Here is a 14,737-nt window from a genome sequence, read left to right as displayed (position 1 = left end):
GAAGCTTCCCAGAAAATCATTAACTCCACCTAGTGAAATATGAGCTATACATGGTGGCGCACACCTGTAATCCCAACACTCAAGGGACTGAGGCAGGAGAATTACTGTAAGTTCTAGGCAAGCCTAGGTGACATAGCAAGACCCTGTGTCAAAAAAAACAAAAAAGAAAAGAGAACTACCCTCACCAAATACTAACAATGGTACTAGTCATCTTCTGGAACCGTTCACTTGTTTACATCATTAACCCTGCACAGAGGGTCAAACAAGGCCTTGAACTTGGAGGAAACAAGCCTAAAAACCCAAAAACCTACAGACCTGTGTATGTGGAGGGGCCCCAAAACAGCTTGACCATACAGCTGCTGTGACAGGCTTAGAGGCCTAGACACAGCTTCTGTGACAAGCTTACAGGTAGGCAACACCCAGATCCAGGAAAAGCCTTAAGCTGATAAGGTGGCCAGATGTCCCTGCGACTAGTACACACCTATTTCCCCTTCTTACCAAGACACCCCTAGACAACTGTCAGCCATTCAGGGTCCTGAACCCTGGAAATCCCCTCACCCCAACCTCTGCTATGATAAAAAAAACCCAACCCCACCTGAGCTCAGGGCTCTCTGCTCTCACCCCTGTGTCAGACAGACAGAGGGACCAAGCTCCAGAGCTTGAAATAAAGGCTCTTTGATTTTACATATGGGATTTGGTCTCTGTGGTGGTCTTTTGGGGGTCCCCATGATCGGGGCATAACTGTGTATGCAAGCAGACCGGTGTGCGTGTGCATGTGCGTGTTCCCTTTCTGCCTCAGGCCAGGCCTAGCTGACAATAGATGGCCTTCAGGCATAGTTTCCAAAACTGAAAGCACAACTACAAAGGATTCTCTGTGGCTGTAAGAGGACAAAATCCCCTCCTTGTGATTAACATACAGCCAGGAAGGCCAAGGTCTTTGCTCTCTATTCTTAAGATGTTCTAGCCGGGTGGTCGTGGCGCACGCCTTTAATCCTAGCAATTGGGAGGCAGAGCCAGGCGGATCTCTGTGAGTTCGAGGCCAGCCTGGGCTACAGAGTGAGTTTCAGGAGAGGCGCAAAGCTACACAGAGAAACCCTGTCTCGAAAAACCAAAAATAAAAAATAAAAAAAAAGATGTTCTATAGACAGAGATGGAGAGAAGACTAACCCATTTTTAAATGGCCTTTGGATTTTAATTTTCCTTCAAATTAAGAAACAACCTACAACTGAGCATTGTAGCCCACAACTATAATTTCAGAATTTGGGAGAGTGTGAGGCAGGAGGATTGCAGCCAGTATGAGGCCTGCGATACAAAGTGAGACCCAATCTTGAAAGAAAGAGACACAAACATAGACATCACCTATTATCCCAAATTACTTGGGAGGGAAAATGGAAGATGCCTGAGAAGGAAAAGGGGACCTGGATTCTGAGCACCCTACCCCTCTACGATGAAACTCCCACCTCATGAGCTAAAGATGCTCAGAGGTGTAGAAGGACCAAGCACATCTAAAACTCAGGTCTCTGTGAAAGTAGAAAAAGAAGCCCGGTCTAGAAAAACCTTCAGACAAAAAACCCTTCAAAGGCTGGAGCTTACCCCAACTTTCCGAAGCAGGTCCCCAACGATGTTTAGGGCTGATATCCGGGCTGCAGGTGTGAGTGGGGTCCCATTATTAGAACTGTCCAGACCTGGGTGTACAAGAAGAAGCATGGGTCACACAGTATCCTACAGTCTGTATAGGGTGGGGATGAACTCGGACACCTCCCCTTTAACTGATCACCACTAAGGAGTTAACTGGACAACATGCCAAGAGTCTACCAGTCTATTTTTTGAGTTCTTGGTAAGATTATCTTAAACATCTATTTCACAGGTCAGTCTTTTTAAACCAAGTCAAGGCATGTTAACATTAACAATGACCAGGATAGCCACAATTATGGGAGGGAGAGGCAGGATCCTTCCTGTCAGTCTGGGCATTAGGACTACAGTCATGCATCACCACAGCCAGCTGAGCAATCTGCATGAATCAGCACCACTCATAGCCAGTGATGGCTCAGTGGTTAAAAGTACTTGCTGACTTCCATGTACATACCACAGCAACCCCCAATAAGTAAACATAAATTTTTTAAAGTTATGAACCCCTCCCAAACACGGCTGGTACTGTAGGCCTCATTTGAGACCAGCTGAGCCTGAACGACTAACTCATCCCCAGATGGTTTGAATAAGAATGGCCCCAATAGGCTCATATATTTGAATGCTTTGTCACCAGGGAGTGAAACTGAAAATATTAAGGATTAGGAGGTGTGGCCTTGTTGGAGTAGGTGTGGTCCTCTTGAAGGAAGTATTACTGGGGGTCAGCTTTGAGGTTTCAAAAGCCCACACTAGGCCCAGTATCTTTTCTTGTGGATCAGGAAGTGTCTGCCAGCTGCCATGCTCTTTGCCATGATGATAATGAACTAAACCTCTGAAAGTGTAAGCAGGCCTCCAGTTAAGTACTTTCTTTTATAAGAGTTGCCTTAGTCATGGTGTCTTCACAGCAACAGAACAGCAACTAAGACACCAAGTTGAGTCATGTGAACACCGGAACACAGGAAACTGCTCTGGACTGGGACCCCAGAGACCACACGAGTCTTCAGCAAAGTTCACACTGTGAACTGATCAGGGCTTATGCCCTGAAACTATGAAGGCCTAGACTTGACTTTATAGACTCCATCTTAGGGAAGAACCACCATCTTAGACCACCTGGTGACTGGGGCTGTACTCGGTTCCAGGAAGAACCTCAGAAATGTGCCATGACACCTTGAACAGATACCCTAGAAGCAGTCAATTAGGAAATAGGGCAGTAAAGTTTAACAAGATCCAGATGCTCCTGCAGACATCCTGTCGGTGATTTATAGCCCTTGCAGATATCCAGATATCCTGTGAGCAGGTTATGGTTCTGCGCCAAAAGTCTAACCCAATACTTTCAAAAAAATCACTTGCCTCATATCCCTTCTACCCAATCCCAAGATACCAAGGCATGTAAGTCCTGGCTTGTGGTTTTTCCCTTTAAAAACTTTCCTACCCCTGGGCCTGCAGCTGCCACTGCATTTCCCTTCTGCTGGGCAGTGGCCCAGGTTCAAACCTGACAATAAAAAGACCCTTGTGTGCTTACATTGGAAATCAGCTCCTTGGTGGTCTCTGGAGGTTTCACAACATGGGTACAACAGAACCAGCCTGCCTAGCTGTGAACCTCAACTCTGCCTTTATCTGCTAGGTGACTTCAGGGACATTGGCCAATGCATCTGAAAAATGCAGGCTGTGAGGAAGCTCTGTGAGGTCCTACTATGAAGTGTTGTAAAGACTGTTGAGCATACAATGAGCATTTGATAATTGTTTATTTGGCTTCAGTGGCCTGCCTATCAGGTTATCAGCCAAGAGAACTCAATTTTCTTAGTTTTAAGCACACCAATTACATTGGGCCCATTTCCAGGTAGATCTATTGCAGAACTCCTCTTCCGCCTCATAAGTATTTATTATTTATGAGACAGGCACTCACTGTGTAGACCAGGCTAGCCTTGAACTCTCAATCCTATAGTCTCTGCCTCCAGAACACAGGGATTATAGATATGTGCCATCATGTCCAACCCATGATTCTTCTGACTTTTATTTGCATACAGCATTTAGACCTTTGGATTTCTGGCCTTTGGGGTGCCCAAAGTGGTCTGCTAGGATGGACCCACATCCTTTGTGGCATGAGTCGAGAGGGTACTATGTTAGGACTCCAGCCACTCCTCCAACTATATGACCACACATGCGCATGTTCAGTAGCCAAGCAAGGGGTCTTACGTGCGCTGTGTGAATATGCAATGTGCAGAGCGTGGTCACGCAATCTGCACATGTGTGGCATAGCTCCATAAGCCTACATGCACATGTACAGGGGAATCCTTAAAAAGCAGGTCACAGACTCCTCCCTTCTCTTCTGCTCTCTCCTCCTCCCTCCTCTCTCCCTTCTCACGTGTCTCTTCCACAGGCCTGGCCACGCTCTCTTCTGTCCTCCCCCTCCTCCTAATAAAGCTCTGATAATGGGTTTTGTTGTGTCTCGTGACCTTTCCTCACAGAGTAAAAGCACCACATTTAAAACCAACATACCATCCTTCTAGACAGTTTCTGTCCTTTACCACCGAATCTGCTATGCCCTGCCTCACTCAAGACCCTTCTGTCTTATATCATGACAGCCTGCCCTACTGAGCATCCCCATACTACTCCCTAACCCTGAGCCAGACCCAAACCATCTTACCCAGGACCCATACTAGGTTCTTACCAGAGCAAATTTTTCATTCATTCATTCATTTTGAGACAGGTTCTCTCTACAAAGCCCTGGCTATCCTGGAACTCACTATGTAGACTGGCCTTGAACTCAGAGCTCCACCTGCTTCTGCCTCTTAAGTACTAGGGTTAAAAGCATGTACCACCACATCTGGCCTAAGGGCAAACTCATTGAATCAAAGAAAAATCTCCCTCTGCCCCATCTCCTTACCTCGTCTGAATATTCCTGGTGTGTTCAAACCAGAGTTGGGTCCTCGGTGAGATATGGGAGTGGATGGCACAGAGCCTGTGACCTGCACAGCCATGTCTGTCCTTTCTGTTTCCCCAGAGCCTGGCATGGCTGTCTGGGGCTTGTCTTGCTTCTGCTGCACAGCCAATTCCTGCCGCAGATCTGTGCAGGGAAAGGATCCAAAATAGGAGTCTGTACTTTTGGGTGAGGATGGAGCCAAAACAGGAGTGCTATGACCCAGAAATCAACCTGGAACCCTGACTGGTGGGACACCACATGCCCTCCTAACAGTCATGCAAAACAACACACTTTCCTTCTGCATGAAATACTGAAGAACATAAAAACTATAGTACATGCTTCACCATGCTAACGGTTAAAAAGACTTCACATTATGGTATAGAATTCCAAGTGAAAATCCCCGCTTCCCGAGGTCCCTTCTCCCTGGAACAGGTGGCCAAGTTTTCTTTGTGTGTGTGTTGTTGCTGTTTTAGAGTTTAAAGCAGGCAAGCTTGAGATCTCAGCAGCTACCAGATGGAAGTTAAGAGAAAGTAAGAGAGAAAGCCACACTTTTGAGTTAGGCCAGTGCACTCAGCAATGGCAAGGGAGCCCGAAGTGCCAGGCTCCAGCCAGTACTGGAAAGAGACAGAGAATAAGGAAAAGTACCTGAGAAAGTTGGGTAGACCTGCAGAGCAAGGTGATGGCTCAGCAGGTGATTGCTTTTTGCTAAGTATCCAGGATGGCCTCAAATACTCGATCCTCCCGAGTCCACCTCGTGAGCTCTAGATTCTAAGTGTCCACCATTATCTAACTTTCCAGACCTCCTCTGGACACAGTTCACATGTGTTGGAAACTCCCACTGAGCACAATACAAGCGATTTTAGGAAACATTAGCAGTGGATATGCTACTTCCTATCTGTGACTAATTAATTCTCTCCCCTTCCATGAGGGTTTGGCCCATCTTTCCCATGACAACATGTCTACCAATGCCCATTCATTTTAATAACTGTTTAACATTCCACAAAATAAATTTCTGTGATTTATTGGTGTCTTCATTACTAATGGCTATAGGTTCAAGAGGCTAGTAGATCTTATATGAAATGTTTTGGACTAGATGTGCTTCAGATTTCAGAGTTCTTTAAATTTTGTGATATTTGATTGACTTTATCAATCAATTGAGAATTTCTCCTATCCAAGGTTTTGTTTTGTTTTGTTTTGTTTTTGGAGACAGGGTCTCTGTAGGCCATGCTGGCCTTGAACTTGCTATGAAGCCAAGGATGACCTTGAACAATTGATCCTCCTCCAAAGTGCAGGGATTACAGGTATGCACCACCATGCCCAGCTCCACTGAGTACTCCTAATGGAATCCAACATGTTCTGAAATCTAAAACTATTTAAACTTGACCACTGCTTTTTTTTAAAAAAGATTTATTTATTATGTATACAGTGTTTTGCCTGCATGGATGACTGCACACCAGAAGAGGGCACCAGATCTCATTATAGATGGTTGTGATAACCATGTGCTTGCTGGGATTTGAATTCAAGACCTCTAGAAGAACAGCTAGTGCTCTTAACTGCTGAGCCATCTCTCCAGCTCTAACTGTTGCCTTTAAAACCCTATCTAGTAACTACATCATTGGAAATCAAATTGTCATTTAAAGAAAAAGAAAGGAAGGGAGGGAGTGAAGGAGGGAAAGAGAGGGACAGGGAGGGAAGGAAGGAAGGAAGGGAGGGAGGGAAGGAGGGAGGGAAGGAGGGAGGGAGGGAGGGAGGGAGGGAGGAAGGAAGGAAGGAAGGAAGGAAGGAAGGAAGGAAGGAAGGAAGGAAGAATGAAGGAATAGGTGTGATCACTTACACCTTTAATCCCAGCACTCTGGAGGCAGGGGCGGGTGGATCTCTGTGAGTTCGAGGCCAGCCTGGTCTACAAAGTGAGTTCTAGAACAGCCAGGGCTATTACACAGCAAAACCCTGTCTTGAAAAACAAAAATAAATAAGTAAACAAGAAATTAGGACTTGGAAGCTTGGCAGTGGTGGCTCACCCAATACTCGGGAGGCAGAAGCAGGCAGATCTTTGTGAGTTCGAGGCCAGCCTGGTCTGCAGAGCGAGTTCCAGGACAGGCTCCAAAGCTACACAGAGAAAACCTGTCTCAAAAAACAAAACAAACAAACAAAAAAGAAATTAGGACTTGGAACAAACTCTCTTAAGCACTCAGCTTGGCTGGCTCACCAATGAAGGTCCCATTAGTCTAAAAACTTCATGCCTGGAAAAACAACCAAAAGTTGGCCAGCAATACAATGGCATTTTTATCCCCAAGAAACCCTGTGCTTCTGCTAGGCCTCAAGTCTGCCTGGCATGCATGGGATCATTCCCCACAGAGTCATTCCTGAACCAAGGAGGACAAACCAATGAACAAAGCTGAATCTGTCAACCCCAAGGCTTTTCCTGCAGACATGAGGTGTCTGACAGCCACTCCAGTAATCACTGACAGCAGCTGACAATTCGGAACACCCATTCTGGCAAATGTCCACAAAGAGCTGTCCCTCAGTCTCTGGGAGACCCGCTCATGTACAGAACAGCTCCAGGCTCCCTGGAAAGGCAGTGCTAGGCAAGACCAAGAAACAATTTTGTCTTGGATAGAGAGGTACCATGCAGGGGAAGGCAGGGAAGCTTCTGACCTCTTGCTTCATCCTTCAGCCTCTGCACAGATTCGAGAAGATTCTCCTTCTCATCCAGCTCGCTCTCCAGGAAGGCATTTCTTTCGATTGCTTGATTCAAACGATGCTCAAAGTCATCCAAAGACATGATTGTGGCTCTGGGTAAAAGAAACACAAAGTTGTCCAAGATAGCAATGGCAGCATCTGTTGGTGCCCACAGACCTGGAGAATGTGACAGATGTGCCTGGGCGATCCTAAACACCACAGGCCTAGTCAAGTCCATTAGCTTCCTGGGCCTCAGGCTCTTCACCTACAAAATGGAATCATCAGAGCTGAGAACATGTACCAGGGTGTCTTGAGGGTCAAGTCTGATGATTTCTATATGGCACTTTAGTGACGACCTACGTGCTCTGCCCTGTCATTGACAGCAACCACCTCTAGCTTATCTAAGAATGCTAATTAGCATTCAGAACAGTCCAAAGACACAGACAGACAGACAGACACACACACACACACACACACACACACACACACAGCATTCATCTCATAGTGACTTTAAAGAAAGTGATGCTGCACACATGGCTGTCACTAAATGCTTGAGCACCTACCTGAGCTAAGATCCCCAACACCCATATAAGAAGCTGGGTACACAGCATGATCCTGTTATCCCAGTATTGGGTGGTTTTCTGGCCACCCAGCCAGTCTCTCCAGAATAAGGAGCTCCAGGTACACTGTAGCTAGAGTTTTCCTGCCTTGCCCACAGTCAGGACAAATCTCTGTCACCCGCCAGTCCCACAGCCGCTCAGACCCAACCAAGTAAACACAGAGACTTATATTGCTTACAAACTGTATGGTCGTGGCAGGCTTCTTGCTAACTGTTCTTATAGCTTAAATTAATCCATTTCCATAAATCTATACCTTGCCACGTGGCTGGTGGCTTACCGGTGTCTTCACATGCTGCTGGTCATGGCGGCAGCTGGCAGTGTCTCTCTGCCTCAACCTTTTGCTTCCCAGAATTCTTCTCTCTCCTTGTCCCACCTACTTCCTGCCTGGCCACTGGCCAATCAGTGTTTTATTTATTGACCAATCAGAGCAATTTGACATATAGACCATCCCACAGCAGTACACCTAGACTCTGTCTTAAAAACATGGCAGGGGTGATTGAGGAGTATAGACAGATGGCTTTTCTCTGGCCCTGCAGCAGCTTATAAAATAATCACTCAAAGGATTAATACTAATTACAAACTATTTGATCTATGGCTCAGTCTTATTGCTAGCTAGTTATTATATCTTAAATTAACACATTTCTATTAATCTATGTATCACCATGTGTCTTGTGGCTTTACCCATGTTCTATTACATCTTGTTCCTCTGGCAGCTTGCAGCATTTCCCCTGACTCCACCTTTCTTCTGCCCATATCTCTACTTGGATTTCCCACCTGGCTATATCCTGCCTTACTATAAGCCAAAGCAGCTTCTTTAATTAACTAATGGTAATAAAACATATTCATAGTGTAGAGAAAGACATCCCACAGCAGAGGAGGACACCTGCTGTTGACCTCTGTCACCCTTCCTTCCACGTGCACACATGTAATGATAAAAAATTGAAGTTTCAAAAGCTCTGGGCACTCAATGTCCCATCCAGCTGCCCTCCAACAGCCACTCCTTTGTGAACAGGGTAGGTATTTCACTAGAACAGTGTTAAATAGTGATGAAGGTACTGAGAAGGGCTGTAACTTCAAAATAATAATAATAATAATAATAATAATAATAATAATAATAATAATAAAGAGAATCCATTTAGTGTTTAACTCTGGCCCAGCTACTTTCTCTGAATCTGCTTCCTCATACAGAGAGCAGGGGTAGTAAGGGTATCTCTGTGACATGAGGCAGGAATAAAGTGGTCCACACAGAAAACCACAGGCTTTTCATACAGATATGCTCATGATGGCACTTAGAATTAGAGGCCCTGTGTTTGCCCCTAGAAGGCATCTGGGGGACTGCAGTGCAACTGCCTTTTCTGCAGGAGGAAGCAGGTTTGGAGTCCAGCGTTAACACATTATTCTTCCTGTAAGCTCACTGAAGTCTTGTTCCTTCAACTGCAGGGGAAGGCTGAATTTGTTAACTTATTCAACATTCCCTATTAACATCATGCTAGCACCTGTTTGTTCTTAAAGGGTCTTAAAAGAAGGCAAAGGAGATAAAATTACCTAAGGTGCCTACTTAGTGACAACAAAAGGAAAACATTCCGGAGTCTAATTTCAGGATCTGTTGTAGTGAGAATCCTAACTGGTCTTAATAATAAAAACCCAGAGAAGCAGGTATTGGAGTAAATCCTGAAAGATCAGAGAGACAAAGGAGCAAGCCACAGCCACCTCTCACCTCACCAACTCCTCAGCCGAAAAGAGGGCTAAGCTCCTGTCTCCACCCACCTTATATTTCTCTCTCTGCCCAGCCATATTATTTCCTGTCTCCACCTCCCTAGTGCTGGGATTAAAGACGTGTGCCTCCCAAGTTTTTGGGATCAAAGGCATGAGATCCCAAGTGCTGAGATTAAAGGCATGAGATCCCAAGTGCTGAGATTAAAAGCATGAGATCCCAAGTGCTGAGATTAAAGGCATGAGCCTCCACCACCTGGCTCTGTTTCTCTTTTAGACTGGATCTTTTAGCCCAGGGTGGCCTTGAACTCCTGATCTTCCTGCTTCCTCCTCCCAAGTGCTGGGATTAAAGGTGTGTGCCACCACTGCCTGGCCTCTATGGCTAACTAGTGGCTACTCTGCCCTCTGATCTCCAGGCAAGCTTTATTTGTTAGAGCACAAACAAAATATCACACAGTCTGTCCCAGTATCTCTGATATGACAATGAAGAAGACCAGAGGGATGTGGATGCCTCTGGAAAAACAGAAGTGTGCTCAGGACTCAGGAGGTCCAAGAGGTAAAGAAACTAGTCCTCTGGGCTGGGGAGATAGCTCAATGATTAAAGCAACTGCTACAAACACAAGGACCAGAGTTGAGATCCTGAGAAGCCAAGTAAATACCATGTGGGTGTGGTGGCCTACTTGCAGTTTCTATCTGGGGTTGTAGCGACAAAGAGTCTCAGAGCAAGCTGACTAGACCATGTACGTGAGCTCAGGGTTTGACTGAGAGACTTTGTTTCACCGAATAAGGTGCAAGAGAAATGAGAGTTCCCACCATCAACCTCAGGCTGCACATGTATGTGTACACACATGAAAACATGCATGTACACACATGCACACCACACATACATGAAAATTCTTCAATAAGCTAATGTTAAATTGTTACCACCTTAAGAAAAATACCAATTGGTGTTAGTGGGGGGGAGGGAGGGGGGTGCCGTAGTGGACACAAAAGAGGCAGACTTGAAAGACTAAAGGTAAAGAATCATTACAGTAGGAAGCTCACACTTCTCTTGAGTCTCAAAAACAAACAATAGGCCAGGTGTAATGATATATCCTTGTAATCTTAACACTTGGGAGGCTAACATATGAAGATTACAAGTTCAAGGCTAGACTGGACTAAATAAAGAAATCCTGTCTCAATCCCCTGACCCCTCCCAAACTAGAAAAACACCCAATCAAACATAAGCCAAGGGTCTTCTCTCTCTCTCTCTCTCTCTCTCTCTCTCTCTCTCTCTCTCTCTCTCTCTCTCTCTCTCTCCCTCTCTCTCTCTCTCTCTCTCTCTCTGAATTTGTTTGTTTGTTTGTTTGCCTTCCTCTGCCTCCCAAGTGCTGGGATCAAAGGTGAGTGCCACCATGCCTGGCTCAAGCCAAGTGTTTTAAAAGACTAGACAACAAAAGGCCTCACAACTATGAATGCCTTGAATATACAACAGTCAAATAACCCATGCACACTAACTAAAGCACACAACAGATGAAACCAAAAGAATCTCTGGATACTTTGGGCTCATGTCAAAGAAAAACAGATGAAAGTCTCTTAGAAACAATGAAAATACCAACAAAATCCAGTTTCAATATACTGGTAGGGAGACACATTTTTAATTCTAACACTTAGGAGGTAGAGGTAGGAGGATCAGGACCTCAAGGTTATATTATACTTGGCTACAGAGTGAGTGCAAAGCCAGTCTAGGCTATATGAAACCCTGTCTAGATTTTTAGAAGACACCCATTCACTCTCCCCAAAACTCCAACTTCAAAATGTGTAAAACAGTGTGAGAGATGTAGCTTGGTGACAGAACACTTGCCCAGTATGCAGAAGGCTCTGGATTTTATTCCAAATACTGAATTAGAAGGGAGAGAAGGAGGGAGGAAGGGAGAAGAAGAGAGAAGGAATGAGATTGTAGCTCATAGAAAATGAATACCATAGTTACAGGTCTTTTAGAATTCAAAGCTGAAATGAACCCATTTCTCATCTACTTGATTAGCAAACATCCTAAGTCTAAAAACCACTGTGTTAAGCCACTGGGAATACAAACTGGTCCTATCCAAATCACACAGGCATGCGTCCTCTAACAGGGCCATTCAACTTATGGGACCCCGCTGCACAGGTGCACATCACAGGAGATGCTCATTACAGAGACACTGACCAGTAAAGGAACTGAGAAGCAGCAAGACATCCAGGCCCAAGAGCCTGGATCAGTCAGTCATCATGGTATCAGTCAATGTCAACCACTCAGTAGATGAACAAGGGTGTTCTGTGTCCTTCAGCAGACAGATATCTCCAGCATCCATTGTTTAGTGAAAAAGCAAGATGTACAACTCTGAGTACAAAGTGTTCTGTTAAGGGGGAACCGGAGGTGGAGGGATAACAATGCCTTTTGTTTTATTCTATCAGCATATATTAATGATACATAAAGGTTTCTTTATAACATTTTCATACATGAACATCATTTTGATCATGTTTACCATGACCACTCATTACCCTATTTTGTTCTCCACCCCTTTATTATTCCTTTGTTTTTATGTCTTTAATGTGTGTGACCCAATGAACCAATGCAGGTTGCTTCCAGGGTTATGGACACTGTAGAGTGTTGTCCACTGAAGGAAAGTCTCAGCTGCAACTATTAACTACCTGTCAATTCTCGGGAAGACGTGGGGGTCTCACGAGCACCTCCCACTTTCATGACAGTGCTGAATAGTATTTGTCTTTTATTTGTTTGAATTTCCATTTAAAAACAAACAAATAAAAACCCCAGGGGCTAGAGATAGCTCATCAATTAGAGTACATACTGTACTGCTCTTTCAGAAGACCCACTCTCAGTTCCTAGCACCCATGTCAGGTGACTCACAAATGCCTGTAACTCCAGCTCCAGGGGATCCATACTTCTGGCATCCATTGACACCTACATATACCTACATATACATATCTACACACAGACACAATTAAAAATCTTTTTTTTTTTTTTTTTTTTCTGTTTTTTGAGACACAGTTTCTCTGTGTAGCTTTGGAGCCTGTCCTGGAGCTTGCTCTGTAGACCAGGCTGGCCTCGAACTCACAAAGATCCGCCTGTCTCTGCCTCCCAAGTTCTGGGATTCAATCAAAGCACCCACATGGCAAGTCTGTAACTCCAGTTTTAGGAAATCAGTGCCCTCTTTTGGCCTCTATAGGCACTGTAACACTGTGCACATAAAAATTTAAAATCTTTTTTTTTTTTTTTTTTTTTTTTGGTTTTTCGAGACAGGGTTTCTCTGTGTAGTTTTGGTGCCTGTCCTGGATCTCACTCTGTAGACCAGGCTGGCCTCAAACTCAGAGACCTGCCTGTGTCTGCCTCCCAAGTGCTGGGATTAAAGGCATTTTAATTTAAGGCCATTGCTGCCCAGCTAAATTTAAAACATTTGAAAAATTCAAAGAAACAAGCCAGGCATGGTGGCGTATGCCTTTAATTCCAGTACTCCAGAGGGAGAGGCAGAGAAACCCTGTCTTGAAACCACCCCCCCCCCAAAAAAAAAAAAAAAGAAAAAAAAAAAGAAAATCAAAGAAACAAAAAAAAACCCATCTTGGGCTGGTGAGAATAATTCAGTGGTTAAAAGTGCTATAGTGCTTGCTGCTCTTGCAAAGAACTGAGTTTGGTTCCCAGCACCCACATCAGGCAGCTAACACTCTCCTGGGACCCCCCAGCTCGAGAGGATCTGAAGCCTCTTCTGGTTTTTGCAGGTACCCACACACAGGTACATTTACACATACTTAAAAATAATAAGAATAAATCTGGGCCAGGTAGTAGTGGTGTACACTTTTAATCCCAGCACTCTCCAGCAGGCGGATCTCTGTGAGTTCCAGGCCAGCCTGGTCTATAGAGCGAGTTCCAGGACAGGCTCCAAAGCTACACAGAGAAAACTTGTCTTGAAAAAAAACAACAACAAAAAGAATAAATCTAGGGGACGGCGGGGGTGGGGGAGGGAAGGACTCCTACTCTCACCCATATTAGTTTTGAACTGTGTGAATGTACTAACTTCTTGTAGGAAACTGCATCATTGATAGATTGATTGATTATACAACACAGAGTTTCTCTGTGTAGCCCTGGCTGTCCTGGAACTCATATAGCCCAGGATGGCCTCAAACTCACAGAGATCCACCTGCTTCTGCCTCCCAAGTGCTGGGATTAAAGACGTGCGCCACCACCTTCCAGCATGGAAACTGCATTATTGGTCCCAATTCTTCATCTGTCCCTGCAACCACACCCTTGCTGGAGCCTCACTGTGGATGGAATACACTCTTTCACCCTCTGACTCAGTGTGATCACATGACTTGTTTTTGATCAAAGATGTATGTGTGGAAATGACAGTGGCTTGATTCAGAATGTGGCTTCACATACTGTCTTAGTAAGAGTTACTATTACTGTGATGTAACATCATGACCAAAAGTAACCTGAGAAGGAAGTGTTTATTTGGCTTACATTTCCACATGACTGTTCATCACTGAAGAAAGTCAGGATGGGAGCTCAAACAGGACAAGATCCTGGAGGCAGGACCTGATGTAGAGGCCATGGAAGGGAGCTGCTTACTGGCTTGTTCCCCACAGCTTGCTCAGCCTGTTTTCTTATAGGACCTATGACCAGCAGGACAGGGGTAGCACCACCCATCATGGGCTGGGCCCTCCCCCATTAATCACTAATTAAGAAAATGTCCTACAGGCTTGCCTACAGCCCTTATGGAGACATTTTCTTAACTGACTTTGGCTTGTGTCAAGTTGACAAGAACTATCCAGGACTATAGACTGAACCAAATATAAATCCAGAAATAGTTGCCAGGATAAATAAAAAATTAACATGCAGTGGAGCTGAGTTCAGTACCCTAGAGAAAATGATGAATGGTCAAATAAATAGTGTGTATCCATCTGAAGAAAACCGAACTGGACTGGCATCATATTCTAACCATAAGGAGAAATAAGTAAACATAATAAAGGTGAAAAGCAGCAAGGTGATGGTGGCATACTCCTTTAATCCCAGCAGTTGGAGGCAGAGGCAAATAGATCTCTGTGAGTTCAATCCCAGCCTGTTCTACAGAGTGAGTTCCAGGACAGCCAGAACTGTTACACAGAGAAACCCTGTCGCAAAAATATATAGATAGATAAATAAGTG

The 14,737-nt window shown here is 44.8% G+C and overlaps 1 protein-coding gene across 5 annotated transcripts in view; it reads right to left on the bottom strand.

Moving 5' to 3' along the window:
• Nde1 (nudE neurodevelopment protein 1) overlaps positions 1-14,737 on the bottom strand; it is a 32,747-nt gene that overhangs the window by 3,993 nt on the left and 14,017 nt on the right. For all 5 annotated transcript variants that reach the window (XM_028858401.2, XM_028858404.2, XM_037200682.1 and 2 more), the window contains 3 exons: positions 7,205-7,341; positions 4,514-4,693; positions 1,594-1,685 (listed from right to left, as the gene is read on the bottom strand). In XM_028858401.2, coding sequence (XP_028714234.1) covers positions 1,594-1,685; positions 4,514-4,693; positions 7,205-7,341 — 409 coding nt within the window. The remainder of the gene's footprint in view (positions 1-1,593; positions 1,686-4,513; positions 4,694-7,204; positions 7,342-14,737) is intronic.

Source organism: Peromyscus leucopus, chromosome 8b (genome assembly GCF_004664715.2).
Source record: "Peromyscus leucopus breed LL Stock chromosome 8b, UCI_PerLeu_2.1, whole genome shotgun sequence".
Lineage (NCBI taxonomy): Eukaryota > Metazoa > Chordata > Mammalia > Rodentia > Cricetidae > Peromyscus > Peromyscus leucopus.
Note: the sequence above shows the minus strand (reverse complement) of the source record. Positions and strands in the feature narration are given on the sequence as shown.